The sequence below is a fragment of the Peromyscus leucopus genome, chromosome X (genome assembly GCF_004664715.2).
Source record: "Peromyscus leucopus breed LL Stock chromosome X, UCI_PerLeu_2.1, whole genome shotgun sequence".
NCBI classification, from domain to species: domain Eukaryota; kingdom Metazoa; phylum Chordata; class Mammalia; order Rodentia; family Cricetidae; genus Peromyscus; species Peromyscus leucopus.
This window is the reverse complement of record NC_051083.1, coordinates 29,247,357-29,264,329: the sequence shown is the minus strand read 5'-3', so window position 1 is coordinate 29,264,329 and position 16,973 is coordinate 29,247,357. Positions and strand designations below refer to the sequence as shown.

Below are 16,973 nucleotides of genomic sequence, written 5' to 3'. Positions count from 1 at the left end.
TATCTTTAAAAAACAAAACACAAGTGAACAAAGCTTACAAAGAAGTGGGCATGATAGTTATATGTGATAGTTCTATGCCTATAATATGAGTACTGTAAAGTCTACAAGACACCCTACCTCAAAAAAAAAAAAAAGGGAAAATTGCAACAATGGTTTTACTTTAATTGCAAGAATAGGATCAGAAATGCAAAATATTCAGTTTTTCTAGGTTAAAATACAAACTATAAAGTTTCAGAATAAGAAAGGTACAGACTTAAAATTAATTTTTTTTGGTTCAAGTCTCTTCTGATTAATGAAAACAAACAGAAGGCCGCTGAAAACTTAATCCTGCTATTCTTTGGTTCTCTTCAAATACAATTTGGCCAGGCAGACAAAATATACCTATAATTATTTACATAGGTTTCGAACTTTAGGAAAAATCGCTTTCATATTCTTTTTAACAGCTTTGTAAATACTAACAAAATTGTTTGATGTGGGGAGTCACCATGTAGTCCAGGCTGTCCCAGAACTTTGCAATCCTCCTAATTTTACCTTTTGGATACGGAGATTACAGGTGTACACTACCACATCTGGCCACAACATTAAATATTTCAAACACACCCACCTGTTTCTGATCTCCATTAATAAGAAATACAAATCAGTTAAAAAAAAAAGTTCCGAGGGCTGGGCAAGAGAATTTGCCTAGCATGAATTGGGCCACTGGTTTGATCCTTAGCACCCAAGACAAAGGAGAAGAAATCAATCAAAAGCAAACACCCCTTCCAAACTTTGGCAGCACATTTTAAAGGATGTATTTCAAATTAAATAGACTACTGAATAGGAAAGACGGGGGTGCCTGGGGGGGAACACAAAATTCAGTAACTTATGGCTCATGTTAGCATACATAGGTGCAGACATAGGTGAAATCTTGCCACACAGATTTGGAATGATCTCTATGCTGTGTTGTGAAGGAAAAACTGAGATGTATAATACTGTACAAATACACTATCTACTAAAAAAAGATGAGCAGGAGGAAGGCTTATGTACACTTGCCTACATGCGCAATACACATCCCTGGAAATTAAGATAAGAAATGCAATCATGGAAGGCAATAGGGTGGTTGAGACAAGAGTAGAAGACATTTTATGAAGACCTGTTTCTGAATATACTTCTGAATCCTAAATGCAGCACTTTAGTTTAGAATCATATACATATATTAGCTATTCAAAAAATTAGTGAACTTTGAAGCATAAGTGAAAAGTATCTACACCACTGCATCCTTTTCTGGGGGTATCAGTGATCCTTCCTTGGGCATTATGATATGGCATGGATCTCCCTGGGAAGGGGAAATAGAACAGATTTTGCAGGTGGACTGGGGGCAGATGGGGATGGGAACAGGAGGGATCAGGTGGGGGGGTGGAGGAAGAGAGTATGGGAGAAACAACCGGAATTGGAGGGCACCTGGGGGCCAATGGCAACCAGTGCAGTGGAAATTCCCTGGAATCTATGAGGGTGATCCTATCGAGGACTCCTAGATGCTATGGAGCCTAAACTGACCATCCTTTGTAACAAGGCAAGGCTTCTAGTGGTGGGACCACAACATTAACCCAGCCACAAAATCTGTGACCTATAGCCTGCCCTGCCTGCAAGATGTGCTGGGGCAATGGTGGTGTAGAACTTGTGGGAATGGTCAACCAATGGCATGTCTAATTTGAGGTCCACGCTATGAGAGGGAGCCCATGCCCAATACTGCCTGGATGACCAGGAACTGAAGGCTGGATAGCTCAGAGACCTAGGGTAGACTCAAACACAAATAGAAAAAAGTCAATGAAATGATTCCTAATAATATTCTGCTATACTCATAAACTAGTGCCTAGCTCAATTATCACCAGAGAGGCTTCTTCTGGCAGCTGATGGGAGCAGATACAGAGACCCATACTCTAACATTAGGAGGAATTTGGGGGAACCCTGTGTAAGAGGGGAGGAAGGACTGTAGGAGCCAGAGGTGTTGAGAATACCAGGAGAGCACAGCCCACAGAATCAACTAAGCAAGGCTCATATGAGCATACAGAGACTGAAGCACCAAGCACAGGGCCTGCATGGGTCTGCACCAGGTCCTTTGAATATTTTATAGTTGTTAGCTTGGTGTTTCTGTGGGGCTCCTAACAGTGGGAATAGGGGTGTCTTTGACTCTTTTATCTGCTCTTGGGACCCTTTTCCTCCTACTGGGATGCCTCCTCCAGCCTTGATATGAGGGTTTGTGCTTAGTCTTATTGTATCTTGTGCCATGTTTGGGTGATGTCCCTGGTAGGCCTGCTCTTTTCTGGGGGGATATGGAGGAGGAGTGGGTCTGGGGGAGATGAGAGTTTGTAGGGGAACTGGAAAGAGTAGAGGGAGGGGAAGCTATTGCTAGAATGTATTATATGAGAGAAGAATAAATAAAACATTGTTAAAAGATACGGCTTTTTCCTTTTGAGTACATAGTGTAGAGTGCTATTATTCAGCATTATTCTACAAGTTTCAAGGACTGTACTTACTGTCCCACCCATGTGGGGAGGCAGGTATTCCACACTGACATACTCCTGGATTTCACTTTTACTTGCAAACTTCAACAAACTTACTGCTTCGGGGCCAAGCCAGCTTTTCACAATTTTGAAAGCAGCTGAAGAAAAACAATCACGTCACAGAGCATTATTTGACTTGTCAAGCACTTTCCTGTATGTACTAACCCACAACTTCTGAGACCAGTTTCAACTAGGAGCTGTTAGTGTGTTTCTTATGAGTTACGGCACTTACCACTCTTTAATTCTGGGAGGCTTGATGGTATGCATGTCCCTCACAGGTTTCAAGTTATCCACAGAGATTCAGGAAGACTAAATTACCCTGATGTTCATGGAGAAGCTTTTCAGAGTTTTGACCTCTGACCACATCTATCAGCGGCCTCAACAACTATGACTTTTAGACAATGAAGCAAACTGCTCTGTGATTCAGGAAGGAATTGCATGATGTTGTGAAGAATCTTTTACTTTGTGTTTCTTCTGATAAAGCCTCAATCTGAAAACCCTTCTCAAAGGAAAAGGAGAAACAGGAGGAAGAGGTCCTGCTCATTATGGGTGTGATCCAGGACCAGCTTCCTTCCTGACTCAAAACTCTGCATTTTTCCCAGGCCTCACAGTTTATATAACCACGAGAAAGACGCTACAAGAATAAACTACTATCAAACATAGCTATTTGACAGTTATAATTCTGTCCTGTGTCCTGTCGTTTGTTTTATGCTTAATTTAAAAAAATATTTCTATTGGGACATTTTTAACACATTTGGAAAAAAAAAACTAAAAGCAGACTGCTGCAACAAATATGCAAAAGTGATATTAGAAAGAAGGCGAAATAAGAATAATAAAAACATTAAAGTGTGGTTCAGAAAATCATGTTTTATTCTTATTCTGGTTCACTATGATTTAAGCTTTTGTTCAAATACTATTTAAACTTTCCTTTTCAATTTAAAACAGCTTGTGATTTGACAGGATTGAAGTCATGCTATTGGAATTAAATGAAGTGTTAAGTCTGATTTTTTTCATGCCAGCTTTATTGAAATAATTCACAAATGATTCTGGCTGTAGGTTATCACAAATGCCAAAAAGCTCTGTTCTATGCAGTTCAAAATTACCCTTACCTAAAGAGAGGTCTTTTTTAGCCTGGGGGCCTTGGATTAATGAGAACAGCATGATCTAGGATTTTGGGAGGGACTTGGAAAGCCAACATGTGATCTAAGGTAGGAGCTAGCCGTGGTCTATGGAGTATCAGTGGGAACTAACCACAGGCAAAATCAATCATGCCTACATAATGGAGCTCCAAGACAATTTCTGAATATCCAGACACAAGGCTTCAATGAATTTCCTTGGTTGGCAATACTACGCGTGCGCTGCTCACACTGATGCCAACAGAGAGATCTGTTTCTCATTGAAAGAATCTCTCTGAAGCCTTTCTTTGCAATAAATCACAAAGTGAGCACCATTGCTTTCAGTGAGTTCTAGCAGTCCTAGTGAGTGATCAAACGTGAAAGGCATTTGGGGAACTTCTTGAATTTGTGGAAGGTAGCCTTGTATGGACTGCTAGAATCCCTTTAAAATCTACTTTTTTCAAACAGTACTTTCTGGTCCTACTATTTAAAGTGTTTTATCATGAGATGGCATTAGATTTTTATCACTTTTTCATTTTATTAACATGGTATATTACCCTGATTTTCCCACTTGGACCAAGTTTGCATTCTTAAGACAAATCCTGCTTTGTCATGGTTTGTCAGGGTCTCACCAGCCTGAGCTCATTGATTAGATCAGACTGGCTGGCCAGACAGCTCCAGAGTTCTGCCTGTTGGTGTCCTCACCCCTCACTCCTTGGGTTAAGGTTATAGGCACATGCTACTACTACAACTGGCTGCTTTACATAGGTTCTTGGAGGAGTCAACTCAGTTCTCAAGTACTTTCTCAACTGAGGCATCTCTGTAGCCTATAATGCTTTTTCTATTTCTTTGCCTACAGTTTGTTAGTTTTGTCCTTCTGTAGTGCTAGAGGTGGAACTCAGGGCTTCTCACAGGCTAGGCAAGGGCTCAATCACTGAGCCATACCCCTAGCCATAGTACCTTCAAAGGACTGGTGCATCTACAGTCGTAAGGAGTGCAGTCTGGAGTTTTCTTTACATCTCATGTTGGTATCAGGTTGTAAGGAGTGCAGTCTGGAGTTTTCTTTACATCTCATGTTGGTATCAGGCCTGTATTTACTCATAAATGAGTTACAATCAGTCCTTTGTGGCCTATTTTTAGAACTGTTTTAGAACTGTTTACAAAGGATCCGGGTGAATTCTTCAAGTATTTCATAGAATTAGCCAGAAAAGTCACCAGGACCTGAATGCTTCTTTGTGGGATTTTTTTTTTTGGGGGGGGGGGTTGTTGGCTACTACTTCTGATTATTCTTGAGCCAGTTTTAGTAGTCTAGGTCTTCCTAATAATTTATCATTTTCATCTAGCTTTCTAATTTTGCTGCTATAATTGTTTTTTAACTCCACAAAGTCAGTAATGACCTCTGTTTTCTGATTTAAAATTTTAGTAAGTGTTTGTTTATTCTTTACCAGTACGAAAGGTTTGCCAATCAGGAACTTTTCCTAGAACTGAATTCCAGTTTACAGAGTGATCCTATTGTTTGCTGCGTATGCAACAATGAACTTCTGTAAACACCAATGGAAACAGAATGTGAAGAAGCAGCATTTCTTTTAAAATCACTAGGTAATTTTTTTCAATGGCCACTTCAAAAGACTCAGAGCAAAATTATGATTGTCAAAAGGGCTATGTGACTACAATGATTGAGAGTGACTTTCAGATTCCTCCCACCTTGTCCCTCCACACTTGAACCCCAAGAGAAAACCTAGGCGACACATGTTTTGTTAGACACCCTATGTGTGGGAAACAGAACGAGGCGTCTTGTAATTGCTTTGCCCAAATGGCAGATTATCTTGAGGCTCGTATTAGAAAAGACTAGTGGAAAAACTCTCAGTGTCTGAGGAGAGAGAATGTCAGCCTTATTTGTTTAAAAACCAGCCTTTCAGTACCCTGGCTGTAGCCTTTTAAGAGCACACAAGTATAATACAAACATTTTCCTAAACAGCTGTAGAAACATGGCTGAATGGGCCAAGTAAGACAAATGAAAGTCAAAACACTTTAGAAAAACACAAATAATACACTCACCATTCATTATCCAAGGCATATCAAAGATCACTATTTTTGCTGAAAGATGGAAAAAAAGAATCACTCAATTTGACTTAGTACCTCTATAATACGCTACCAGTTTGACCCGATCTAGAAAAAAAAACTAACATGTGAGGAAAAATTGAGCTGATTGGCCAAGTTCGAATTCAGGGAAGTATGAGTAGTGCTGGGACAGACCATTGTCTCACAACAGGGAGGGGTCCCAACAATGCACGGTCATTGTCCTTTGGCAAGCAATGCTTTCCTTTGTTCATTTGCTGAGTTTGCTGCCTGAACAAAGGTACACAAGAAAATGGTTAAAAGGACATGAGTGTGACATGTCAGACCAGTGCAGAAAGCAACTGCGCTTTAAAAATATTTACACGTCTAATTTATGGCTTCACTTATTATTTTCTTGAGTCACACTACTAAGCTAGTCACGGAGCTGTCCCTTCCTTCTGATTCTAAGAAACAGAAACTACTTTTTTCTTCAATGTTATGAGCTCCAGGAAGCCAATACTTCCAAAGTAGACAGAACGGTTATTTTACATACAGAACCGAGGATATTAAGTAGCGCTATCAACAACTGTGAGGGAAAAATATCAGAAACCACAACGGAGATGGCGATAGCCAATTCATTCTTCTATTCCAGATGAACCGAATATGTAATTTCATTTTTCTCTGAGCAGAGAACCCTGTAGAATGTTACACAAAACTAGCACAAAGTAAAGTGCACAAAAAACATGGTATCAGTAAGAAGTAGACTGGCGCTCAGTATTCCTGTTATTCAGTGGGAGTATAACTAAAGTAGAATAGCTCATGGCATGTTTTGAAAAACAATCAGTTAAAGAGCCCATAAAATCCAATGTCTGCAAAACCACATGATTTTGTAGAACACAGACATCATCTGTATTTAACTGAAATGAACAATATTACCATTCACTTTTATATGAATCCATGAATCGTTCTTTCAAAATAATCCTGGACATATTTGATAAATAACTATAGTTATATTTTTTCTCAGTGGCTCATCACAAATGCTTTTAAGTATTTCAGTGAACAGGTATTTTGGAAGGCTGAATGTATTTTATAAAGTAATAGTTACATTAGTATTATTTCTACATGGCTCACCACAATGTCCTTTACATCCTTCAACAAACAAGCATTTGTTTTGTTTTGCCCATAAAAGAAGCAGGTTAATATCATGAAGTAGTAATTCTATAGCATCCATTGATGGGCACTGCTCAGCAAGACTTAATGAGTCAGGGTGTACCAGATACACAAGGAACAATAGATCGTTCAAGTTTCCCAATCTGGACACTGTCATTCTCTTTACCAACATTCACAGTCTCTAAAGGGATTGCAGTATAGGGCTGTAGGTGGTGCTGATCCTAGATATCCATTGTGCTTTTGGTTACCCAAGAGATCCTAACTGTGGGATCTGTCAGGAATATGCACAGGCAGTTCTGTGGATTTCCATTTTGATAGACCTTTGCTTCTCCTGCCCTTTCAGTTTTACAGAACTGGAGTTAAATATATTTGACTGCACATAAACAGTCAAATATATTTAACTCCAGTTCTGTAAAACTGAAATATATGAAAAATGAGCATATAAGGCTTATGAGGAGTCCATCATTTGTGTCATCAATGGGAGAGTTACCATTCAAAACAAACAAAACAAGGCCGAGGATGTTAGTTTAGTGGTAGAACACTTGCCTGGCATGTACAAGGCTCTGGGTTCAATCTCCAGCACCATAAGAAAACAAAATAATACAAAACTCTCTAAATACCAGAGTCAAATGTAGTGTATTGTGATTCAGTATTTTCTTAGTGCCAATTTTAAAACGGCAATTAGTAACATACTATATGTATTTATCGTACAATGTGCCTTATCAGTACTGCTTATCTGTTCTTGCATGCAGCAAGTTCCACATAATAAATATAATTTTAGACAAAGATCAGTAAAAATGGGCTCACATTGCAAATAAATGTATAATTGCACACAGCTGTGTGTCAGATGTTACAGGATGTCTTGGTGTTTAGAACTTCACTTGCACCAGTAACTTTAAAGGAAAATTACTGCAAAAAATTGTCTATGTATCTACCATGATGAGGATTTACATGTCTACCTATGAATACATTTAAAGTATTCCATCAGAAAACAATAGTCCAGGTATGAGACTCTGCAATATAAAGCTTTATAATTTTTGGACATCATCTATAATTTCAACATATTATGTTTTTATAAAGGAATAAGTTACTTACAGAGGTATTTGGGGTAATACACCTTAAAGCAGCTGATGATAAAGCGTACAAATTCCATGTCCTAAAATAAAGATTAAAGCTTTAAGGCTGTCCATATTAGAGAACTTCCAATTACACATTTCTAAAGGTGATAAATTATTAAATACAAGTGAGATTACTATTTTTCTTAAGAGATAAGCTAATATAAGTATCTATTGCCCCAAGGATTAAGGTTTAGGTCATTAAGCTAAGAATTGGCTCTAAAAATTGAGTGAAAGAAGTCAGACAGTTATTGGTATTTTAAAAATTACTTGTATTACTTCAAACTAGTTATATGCTTCAGGCTACAAGAGCCATGGGGTATGCAATGTATATAAAAGTGATTCCCGCAGAGAGACTCTAAAATTCTATTGAACAACTAAAGAATTATTGAAAAGGGTACTGTTTATAACCTGACTAACTGAAATGATATATAGGTACTCATTTGTAGCTATACATATATAGGTTATGGTTTAGTATTTACTTTCTAAATCTAATTTTTACCTTAAAAGAGCTTCAATAAAAATACTGTACTAATTTTTTTACACAATGATCCCACTGATCAGACCTGCCAGTTTACTTTTTATTTAAAAGGACCCAGATTAATGTTGTTTTGTTGTTGTTGTTGTTGTTTTTTTGCTCATAATCAAGCGCTGTTCATTCAATCCAATTGTTAGGAGACTGTATTAAGCAGCTGTCAGGGTAGTTCTCTTGATTCATATACAACAACAGAAAATTAGGTCATTAGGGACATTATTCATGTTTCATTCCCCATATTATTCCATGCTAGCAGGTTGTTTTATTAATCCTGCTTAGCCACCTTATAAACACTGTGAGTTTGAAAAGCTAAGCAGACAAGCTGTAATCCAGTACAGCTACTAAAAACCTGGTGATTCCAGATAGGACAACCTATAAAGTCATTCCCAGCATGAGTTGCAGCAACTTTAATTGCAGTAAACTGAATGTAAGTATCCCTAGCTATAACTATTGAATATGGGAGAAATCCTAGCATATAATAATACCTTTATAAATAATCATTATATCCACTGGGCACAGTTTCAAAAATCTATGGGTAAGTAAGAGCCAGAGAAAGGGCTTAAAAAACTAGCTCTACAAACATTTGGTTACCTAATTTAAAAGCCATGACCACTCTCTGATACTCTTACTAGTCTTCATCTAGTAGTCATAAAATCATTTATTCAACTGAATGTCCTTGTTCATAAAAGCTTGAATACTGCTAATTTTGGGGGGTGTGATGTATGTCTACACTGGGTACTACATACCATAGCTTCATGAAACAGCTTGTTGTACAATCTCTTAGGATGTTTTTCAGAATGGTGTCTTTATCATTCAAAGTGTCCACCCTGTGATGATGCATGCAAGATTTTTCTTTCTAGTTCAACTGCTGAGAATGGATAAACCTCTCCTAAAATATCGATTATTTAAAATCTATCTATTTGTATAATTTTAAATGATTCCATTCTTTTAGCTAGGAAGGTAAAAGGCTATAGTCAACATTGAAGTTCAACTCTTACTAAAGCATTTTTTAATGCATCTTTATAAGCTGACTTCGTGAATCCTAAAAGTGTCATATAAAAAAGAAATTATCCAGCCGGGCAATGGTGGCGCACGCCTTTAATCCCAGCATTCGGGAGGCAGAGCCAGGCAGATCTCTGTGAGTTCGAGGCCAGCCTGGGCTACTAAGTGAGCTCCAGGAAAGGCGCAAAGCTACGCAGAGAAACCCTGTCTCGAAAAAAACCAAAAAAAAAAGAAAAGAAATTATCCAGTAAAGATTCAGGTGCTATATAACATTAACAGTGACTAGAATATGTAATAGTACCAATAGTCTTTCTTTACAAATTGGAAAAGACATTCTGTAAGTCATTTGAAAAACCATCAGATAGTTCCTATCAATTCACTATATTTGGTACAGAAAACATTAACATACATTGTTCATGGTGGTGAAGTAATAATAGGTGGCTTTGGTACCTAAAGAACAACAGGATCATACTCTGTCTTTATTGAATGTTGACTTATCTAAGTAACTTTAGTTTCATTTAGAATATAAAATGTTTTGCTTTATAATTTAAAATCCACTCAATAGAAACTACATTTTTAAAAATATGCAGGGTATTAGAGTCTTAATGTGAGAAAACATTCTGCTGTCTCCTTCCCCTAAAGCTCTCTTTAATTGTTTACTCTAACCTGGTTTTGTTGTTGTTTAAATTTAAGATACCATTATTTTGGGCTACATAGCCACAAACAAACTGTAGTGAAACAGTTCTTTTTATCTTAAACAGGTATTCTCCAATATTATTACAAGTTCTTCACAAATACCAACATACATAGTTATGTATACTCTATCAATGAAGTATACCTTAATTGACCATTTTGCCATGTTGGACACAAAGACTTTTTCCTAATCTCTCATTATTTTTTGAGACAGTCTCACTATGTTGTCCAAGCTATCCTTGAACTTTTATGAACTTTTTAAACAAACTTTATAAACTTTCAGGTTTAAATAATCTTTATACCTCAGCTTCATAAGTAGCTGTGGCTACTGGTGTACATAGAAGAGTATATTGCTATTGTAACTAGTGATTTAACTAAATTTTCAGGCTGGTAAAACCATCTGAAGAAAAACGGCCCCGCAAGCTTACTAGATAAAATAAACAAATAAAAAAATTCAAGAAGTATAAACAAGTGCCCAACAATAGCAGAGTATGGCATGAAGCAAACTCACATGAATACCTTGCACCCTCAAAACAAGGCAAAAATATAAGGTCACAGAGGTTATGCATGTGTTTATTCACTATTTAGTGACTGTGTTGCTCTGTTCTAGGCATGGGGGTTGGTGCTGGTGGATATTAGCATGCTGAAAATGTTCTGTGTTCATCACAGTGACTCATGTCCTGCCAGCCTCCATGTCTTACCTCTCCATCTATATCATCAGACATGGAACATCGCTAGGAAATACAGCATCCCTACCAAATACTGAAGCAAATTTAATTCTCTGCAAACCCTATCCCACATTTGACTTCACACGCAATGCAAGGGGAAAAATAATCATTTTAGATTCTGCTAGCCTCATCTTACAACAATATTTAGACGTCAAGAAGACAGGAAATAAAGAGGAAACCAGGACAAACCACACTTTAGGATTAATGAAGAATGCTTACCATGCTATTGAGTCCAGTTTCTGACATGTCAAACATCACTGTGATAGGCTTCCCATTTTCTCTCTTGGCGTATCGTTCCAACCAGAACGCTATGAGCTTCTTTTTGTCCATTATGGTTTTCTGGTCTTTTATATGATACTTCACTCTGATCCAGACTTTAAGCAGAACAACAGATGAAAATAAGCATATTGTTTATTATTTGTGGCATTTTCATTATATATATATACATATATATATACATATATATTTATAATATCCCTTGGCATATTCATTTATAATTCATCTTGTTTTAAATAAAAACATCTCCCCCCTCTTTAAAATGAGAAATAGTTGCACTTGGGACCTTTAAATTAAAGAGTAGAAGAGAGGCAAACTACTTTTCTCTCCTTTAGGAAATAAACAGACGTCACTTTTAAGTGAGCTGAAGAGAGAATGCAGGTGAACAAACAGCATTTTGTAATAACCCAGAAGTGCTCTGCACTATGCGTAAGAGGAAAGCCACTGGTCTGATCAAACACTAGAAAATATGTTCCACCCAGAAGAGACGCAGAGACAGGTGGGGGGAGGCCTGAGGAGAGCCGTGCAGGGGAGTGGGACATGGAAAGCTTAGGGTGCTGACAGCTAAGACTGAAATGGGATGGTGAGAAGAGGAGCGGAACAGAGGCAGGGGAGGGATGGCTAGATGACTTTGAAGTCCTAGTGTCATTTTGGTTTTGCTTTTTCAAAACCCAGCTTGAGCAGTGCCATAGAGGTTGGAGTGGAAGAGGCCAGGGAGGAAACCTATCAGGTCACAACCTGGGAAGGAGCTGACAATAAGAGAACAGGGTAGACAGGGATGAACTGAGGAAGTGGCTGGTAAAGATGAATCAGGAACCAAAATGATGTTAAAATTATAGGGAGAGCCAAGAAATGAGCCAGAGGTGACCATCCAGAAGGAGCATGATGGCAGGATACAAGTGTGAGTTGTAGATCATGTTGAGTGTTGAAGGCAGCTCACAGTCAAGAGACACCAGCTGGCAGGCAGCTGGGTATGCACAAGCAGCTTGGGAATTGCATGGGATCCGCACTGTGAATTGGGAGGTTGCCAAAGCTGATGTGTCTGAGATGACCCCATGGGACAGTAGCAGATGCAAAGTATAAGAAACCAAGAAAAGAATGGGCTTTGGGAAACACGTTTCAGGAACAAACTGCAGAAGAGGTATGAGAAAAGGAGACTGAAAAAGAAGAGGCAGGGATAAGAGGAAAGTCAAAATACAGTGCAGTTCACAAGCTAACGAAAAGGCAAGGAAGATGCACATAGGCTCTCCTACCCTTAGTACCAACTCAAGCTAGATTTGGGCGAGTGGAAAGGAGGATAAGAAAGTCATCTGAACAACAGATGACTTTTTACTCTTCTTCCCATTACTACACACATTTCAGAAAAAGCTAAGAGGAGACCAGGAGAGACTTAAAAGTCCATTTTACATATTTAGCAACTGTCAAAAGATTCTCCATAAAAATATATACTAGGTGGAGTGCTAGCAACAATTGAGAAAGAAGATAATGAATAACTGAAATGACTTTGGCTGTGTTACGACTGCTCTGGTGCCATGCCTACCTGCCAGCTACCATACTCTCCACCATGATGGTCATGGACTCTAAACCTCTGAAACCACAAGCCCCAAATAAACTCTTTTATTAAGTTGCCTTGGTCATGATGTCTTATCACAGAAATAGACAAGGAACACAGCATTTGTGTTTACTGCTTAGTTTATAATAAGGCAAACTATGCTTTGATAGTATTTGACAGGGGTAAAGAGAGCCACACACCTCTAGTTAAAGGAAATTTATTGCGTATACATATGGAAAAGTTCTGTGATTATTAATAGAGACACAGATATGCATCTCAAAATCTTAAAAAGGTAGGGTATGAGCTGAATATACTTACATAATTTGTTACCTTCTTTGTCATAACCGTGGAGATAAATACCACCAAGTTCTAATAACCATCTTGGAATAGAGGATTCACTAAGATCTAGAAAGTGATAAACTTTGATCAATAATAGTAACCTATGTATCTAAAAAGAAAACTCACACTATAAAAATAATGTTACATAGTAGCATCACTTACTCAAACATGAACAATATACAACTTAAATCTTGAATAAAAGTAACTTGTTAAAAAATTAGAAAGAGTGGCTGGTAATACAAAGCTAGTTCCTGCTGAGAAACAATGCACAAAAGAATTACAGATGATGGAAAGAACTGGAAAAACTCTCTTATTTCTGTGGATATCTGCAGATTCTGGTTGGGTTTCAAATAATGACTTGACTTATCAACACATGTTAACACTAAGAGACCATTCAATTTCATCCTGGAGGAGGAGTCTGGGTGTAGTTCAGTGGTAGGAGGGTACATGTTTAGCACAGACAAGGACATGGATTCTATCCCTAGGTTCCTCCTAAACAAATAAAAGCTACATTAATAAAATATTCACACAACCAAAGAATTTGAGGGGGGGAAATATCACTGTTTTGTCTAACAAGATGCCACTTATCCATCTCCTCTCTTCCTCTCTAGCACCCTATCCTGCCGTGTGTGTGTGTGTGTGTGTGTGTGTGTGTGTGTGCGCGCGCGCGCGCGTGTGCATGCAGACCAGGCATTGATGTGGGTTGTCTTCCTTTCCACTGTCACCTTACTTTTGTGAGAAAGTCTCTCACTGGAGTTTGAGCTTGCTGAACTGATTTGGCCAGCAAAGCCCCTGGTGTCCCATTTCCACCCAGCCCTCTGATTACAAGTGCATGTTGCCATGCCTAACTTTTCAAGTGAGTGCTAGGGATCTAAACTTAGTCATACTTGTACAACAAGCATCGTACCTACTGGGCTACCTCCCCACCCCCAAGATGGTATTTTTCTACTAAGTTTTCTATACAGTAAATGCTAATGTTTTAGAGTAGGTGGAAACGAATTCAAGAAAAAAGATCAAATTCTTTAGCAGGCAAACCAAATAGACCTAACTAGTCTCTAAGGGAGGCTAAGGACCAGTGTGGCAAGGCAGCACAGGGAAGGCTTTTGTTTAATTCACCAGCTCTTCCCAGAGAACAGTCAAGGTTTCTCTGTCATCCCCTCTGCCCATCTCAGATCTTTGCTCTGTCACCCAAAACATAACCTATGCAAGAATACACACATTGTTGAATTAAGTACAAGATTCTCTATGAGCTAAAAAAAAAAAGAGAGAAAGGAAGGAAGGAAGGAAGGAAGGAAGGAAGGAAAGAAAGAAAGAGAAAGAAAGAAAGAAAGAAAGAAAGAAAGAAAGAGAGAAAGAAAGAAAGAAAGAAAGAAAGGGGAAAAAGCCACACACAACAAACTTTATCCCAAATAAGTTTATTCTGTCTGTGATTTAGAAATTGCAGATATGTGATTTTTTTCTTGATTAATACTTGCTTCCTTGTTTAAACTGCCTACATTTTTACATTTCCCATCACTTGACTTCTTAGATTTTAGGTATGCCCTTTCTTGTGGACTCTAGTATAAAGAATAGGGGGAAAATTAGTTCTAGATTTGTTGACTATTTTATATAAGTCTTTAGACTCAGTCACTCCCAAGTTCATGCTTATAGGTAGCTGAAATGGGCAGTTTTGTCTAATTATTCTTGTTAACATTTTAGAAGGAGATAATAGGTAACCTTCCCTGCAAAGTTCTTCATATATCTGAAAACGACTATAAAATTTCCTCTAAGATTTCAAACACCCATTTGATGACAAATTTCAATCTAGTAGAAGAGTTTAGAGAAGGCTGCCACAGGACTCCTTGGGGAAAAGCTTGCTATTCTGGGCTCCCCACTCAGTTATGGAACACTCACAAATATGAGGTACTCTGGGGATATGGAAAGGCATGGGCAACAACTGGAAAAAACAAAACAGGACAGCAATATCTTCTTATTTCTAGGTCTAATATGGAAGACTATCTTGCCGTTGTTTAATGGAATTGAACCAAACACAGACTAGGTAACCATTCTTTTAGTGACAATGAGTGACCCGGTTCTCTGTGATCTGATTTTCTTATGAATGATTCTCCTTCTAAGATTTTGTCATAAATGGTCCCTTTGAAAGTATGATTAGACCCCTAAAGGTAATATTCTAATGTTAATGATGATTGCAAATACAGACAAACATCTAACAATAACATTTATACAGATGATATCACCCTATCAAGGTGAAGTCCAATAGCTTACCATTGACAGAAAATTCTTTCCTCCACTGAAAACTCTCATCAAGCATCTTCAGTGCTTCATCCACAACATTATGTCTCCAAACTAAGTAACTTTCAACCCAATTATCATCTTGCTGAAGCCTTTCGACATCACGTGGATCATATTTTTCTGACTTTTCTAGGGAAAAAAACAATAATGAACATCTAAATCAGGTTAATTCTGCTATGAAAAATAACAAAAATAATGGCAAAGGAGAAGAAAATCTGTAAGACAAAGCCATATTTCTCTAAGACACACATAGGGATGTTTTTTCAGGTGAAAATATAATCTAAAGAATTGACTGGATTTCTAAGTGAGAGCAGAATAAAGTTATCTAAAGACTACAGATTTGAGAAGATGTCTAACGATGCTGTCCAGGATGTCTGAATTCTTGGAGTTCAAGTGATCTTCTTACCCTAGTCTTAGTAGCTAGAATTAGAGGTGTGCACTTCTGCACATGGCACAGAATATCATTTTTTGAAAAAGTCAAATGGAAAACTGTCCATTAGCTAGAGTTTACTAGCTAATTCTTCCTTCCTGTGACAAAATCCAAAAAGGAAGAAAAGATTTGCGTGTGTGTGTGTGTGTGTGTGTGTGTGTGTGTGTGTGTGTGTGTGATTATAAGGTGTTCTCTAACTTGTGGCCCTTCTTTCTCAGTCTCCCAAGTACTGGGATTACAGGGGTGGACCAACAAGATCAACTAAGGACACACTGATTTTGGCTCACAGTTTCAGAGGTTTTAGTCTGTGCCAACTGTCTCTGTTATTCCTTGGCCTGTGATGAGATAGTATGTCATGGCAGAATGGTACTAGAGAACAAAACTTCTCCTATCATGGTAGACAGGAAGTAGAGAAACAGCCAGCAAGGGGGCAGGGAATGGGTATACTATTCAAGTGCACATTCCTCCAGTGACTAACTTCTTCCAGCAAGGACCTGTCTCCTAATAGAACACTCAACTATGAACTCGTCAATGGATCTGTCCATGGATGAAGTCAGTACCCTTATGATCCAGTCATTTTTCATCTGTTACCAGCTGGGGACCAAGAACTTCAACACACAAGCTTTTTCAGGAAATATTTCACATCTAAATCATAACATGCAGCATCATAATGCTTTCAGACTCTGCGGCCAACATTTCCAGTCATTTGGTGGAGTAATTGTATTCAATTATAATTGTGGTCTTCATACACATGCCAAATTCCCCACTAACTTCTATACCAGATATTCCTCCTTGTATGCTATTCTCACTAGTTTGTTGTAAGGGGATTCTTCTTGTCTCCGTGTAATCACCTCTACACATCCAAATTCAACCATTCAGCAGCACTCTTTCACAAATATTTCCCGTGACCAAAGTCAGTCTTTGGTGAGCAGCAACAGGCTTTCATTTATGGTTTTCATGAGGCATTCAACAATCTTTATCTTGAATTAGAGTTACTGGTATGCATGCCATCTTTCCTAAATAAACCAGGTCCACAGCCTGTACGTCTTAAGAGTTCTCTAAAGCAGATGCCACAACATTTACTGACAGACTCTATTCTGTCTTTATTTTTGGTTCCTCAACTAC

General features: G+C 38.1%; 1 protein-coding gene across 1 annotated transcript in view; it reads right to left on the bottom strand.

Annotated features, from left to right (window-relative positions):
* Nucleotides 1-16,973, bottom strand: part of Mospd2 (motile sperm domain containing 2) — a 39,849-nt gene that overhangs the window by 10,523 nt on the left and 12,353 nt on the right. The window contains exons 3-8 of the mRNA XM_028883528.2: nucleotides 15,392-15,547; nucleotides 13,106-13,192; nucleotides 11,179-11,333; nucleotides 7,982-8,042; nucleotides 5,717-5,755; nucleotides 2,517-2,641 (exon numbers count right to left, since the gene is read on the bottom strand). Of these exons, the coding sequence (XP_028739361.1) occupies nucleotides 2,517-2,641; nucleotides 5,717-5,755; nucleotides 7,982-8,042; nucleotides 11,179-11,333; nucleotides 13,106-13,192; nucleotides 15,392-15,547 (623 nt within the window). The remainder of the gene's footprint in view (nucleotides 1-2,516; nucleotides 2,642-5,716; nucleotides 5,756-7,981; nucleotides 8,043-11,178; nucleotides 11,334-13,105; nucleotides 13,193-15,391; nucleotides 15,548-16,973) is intronic.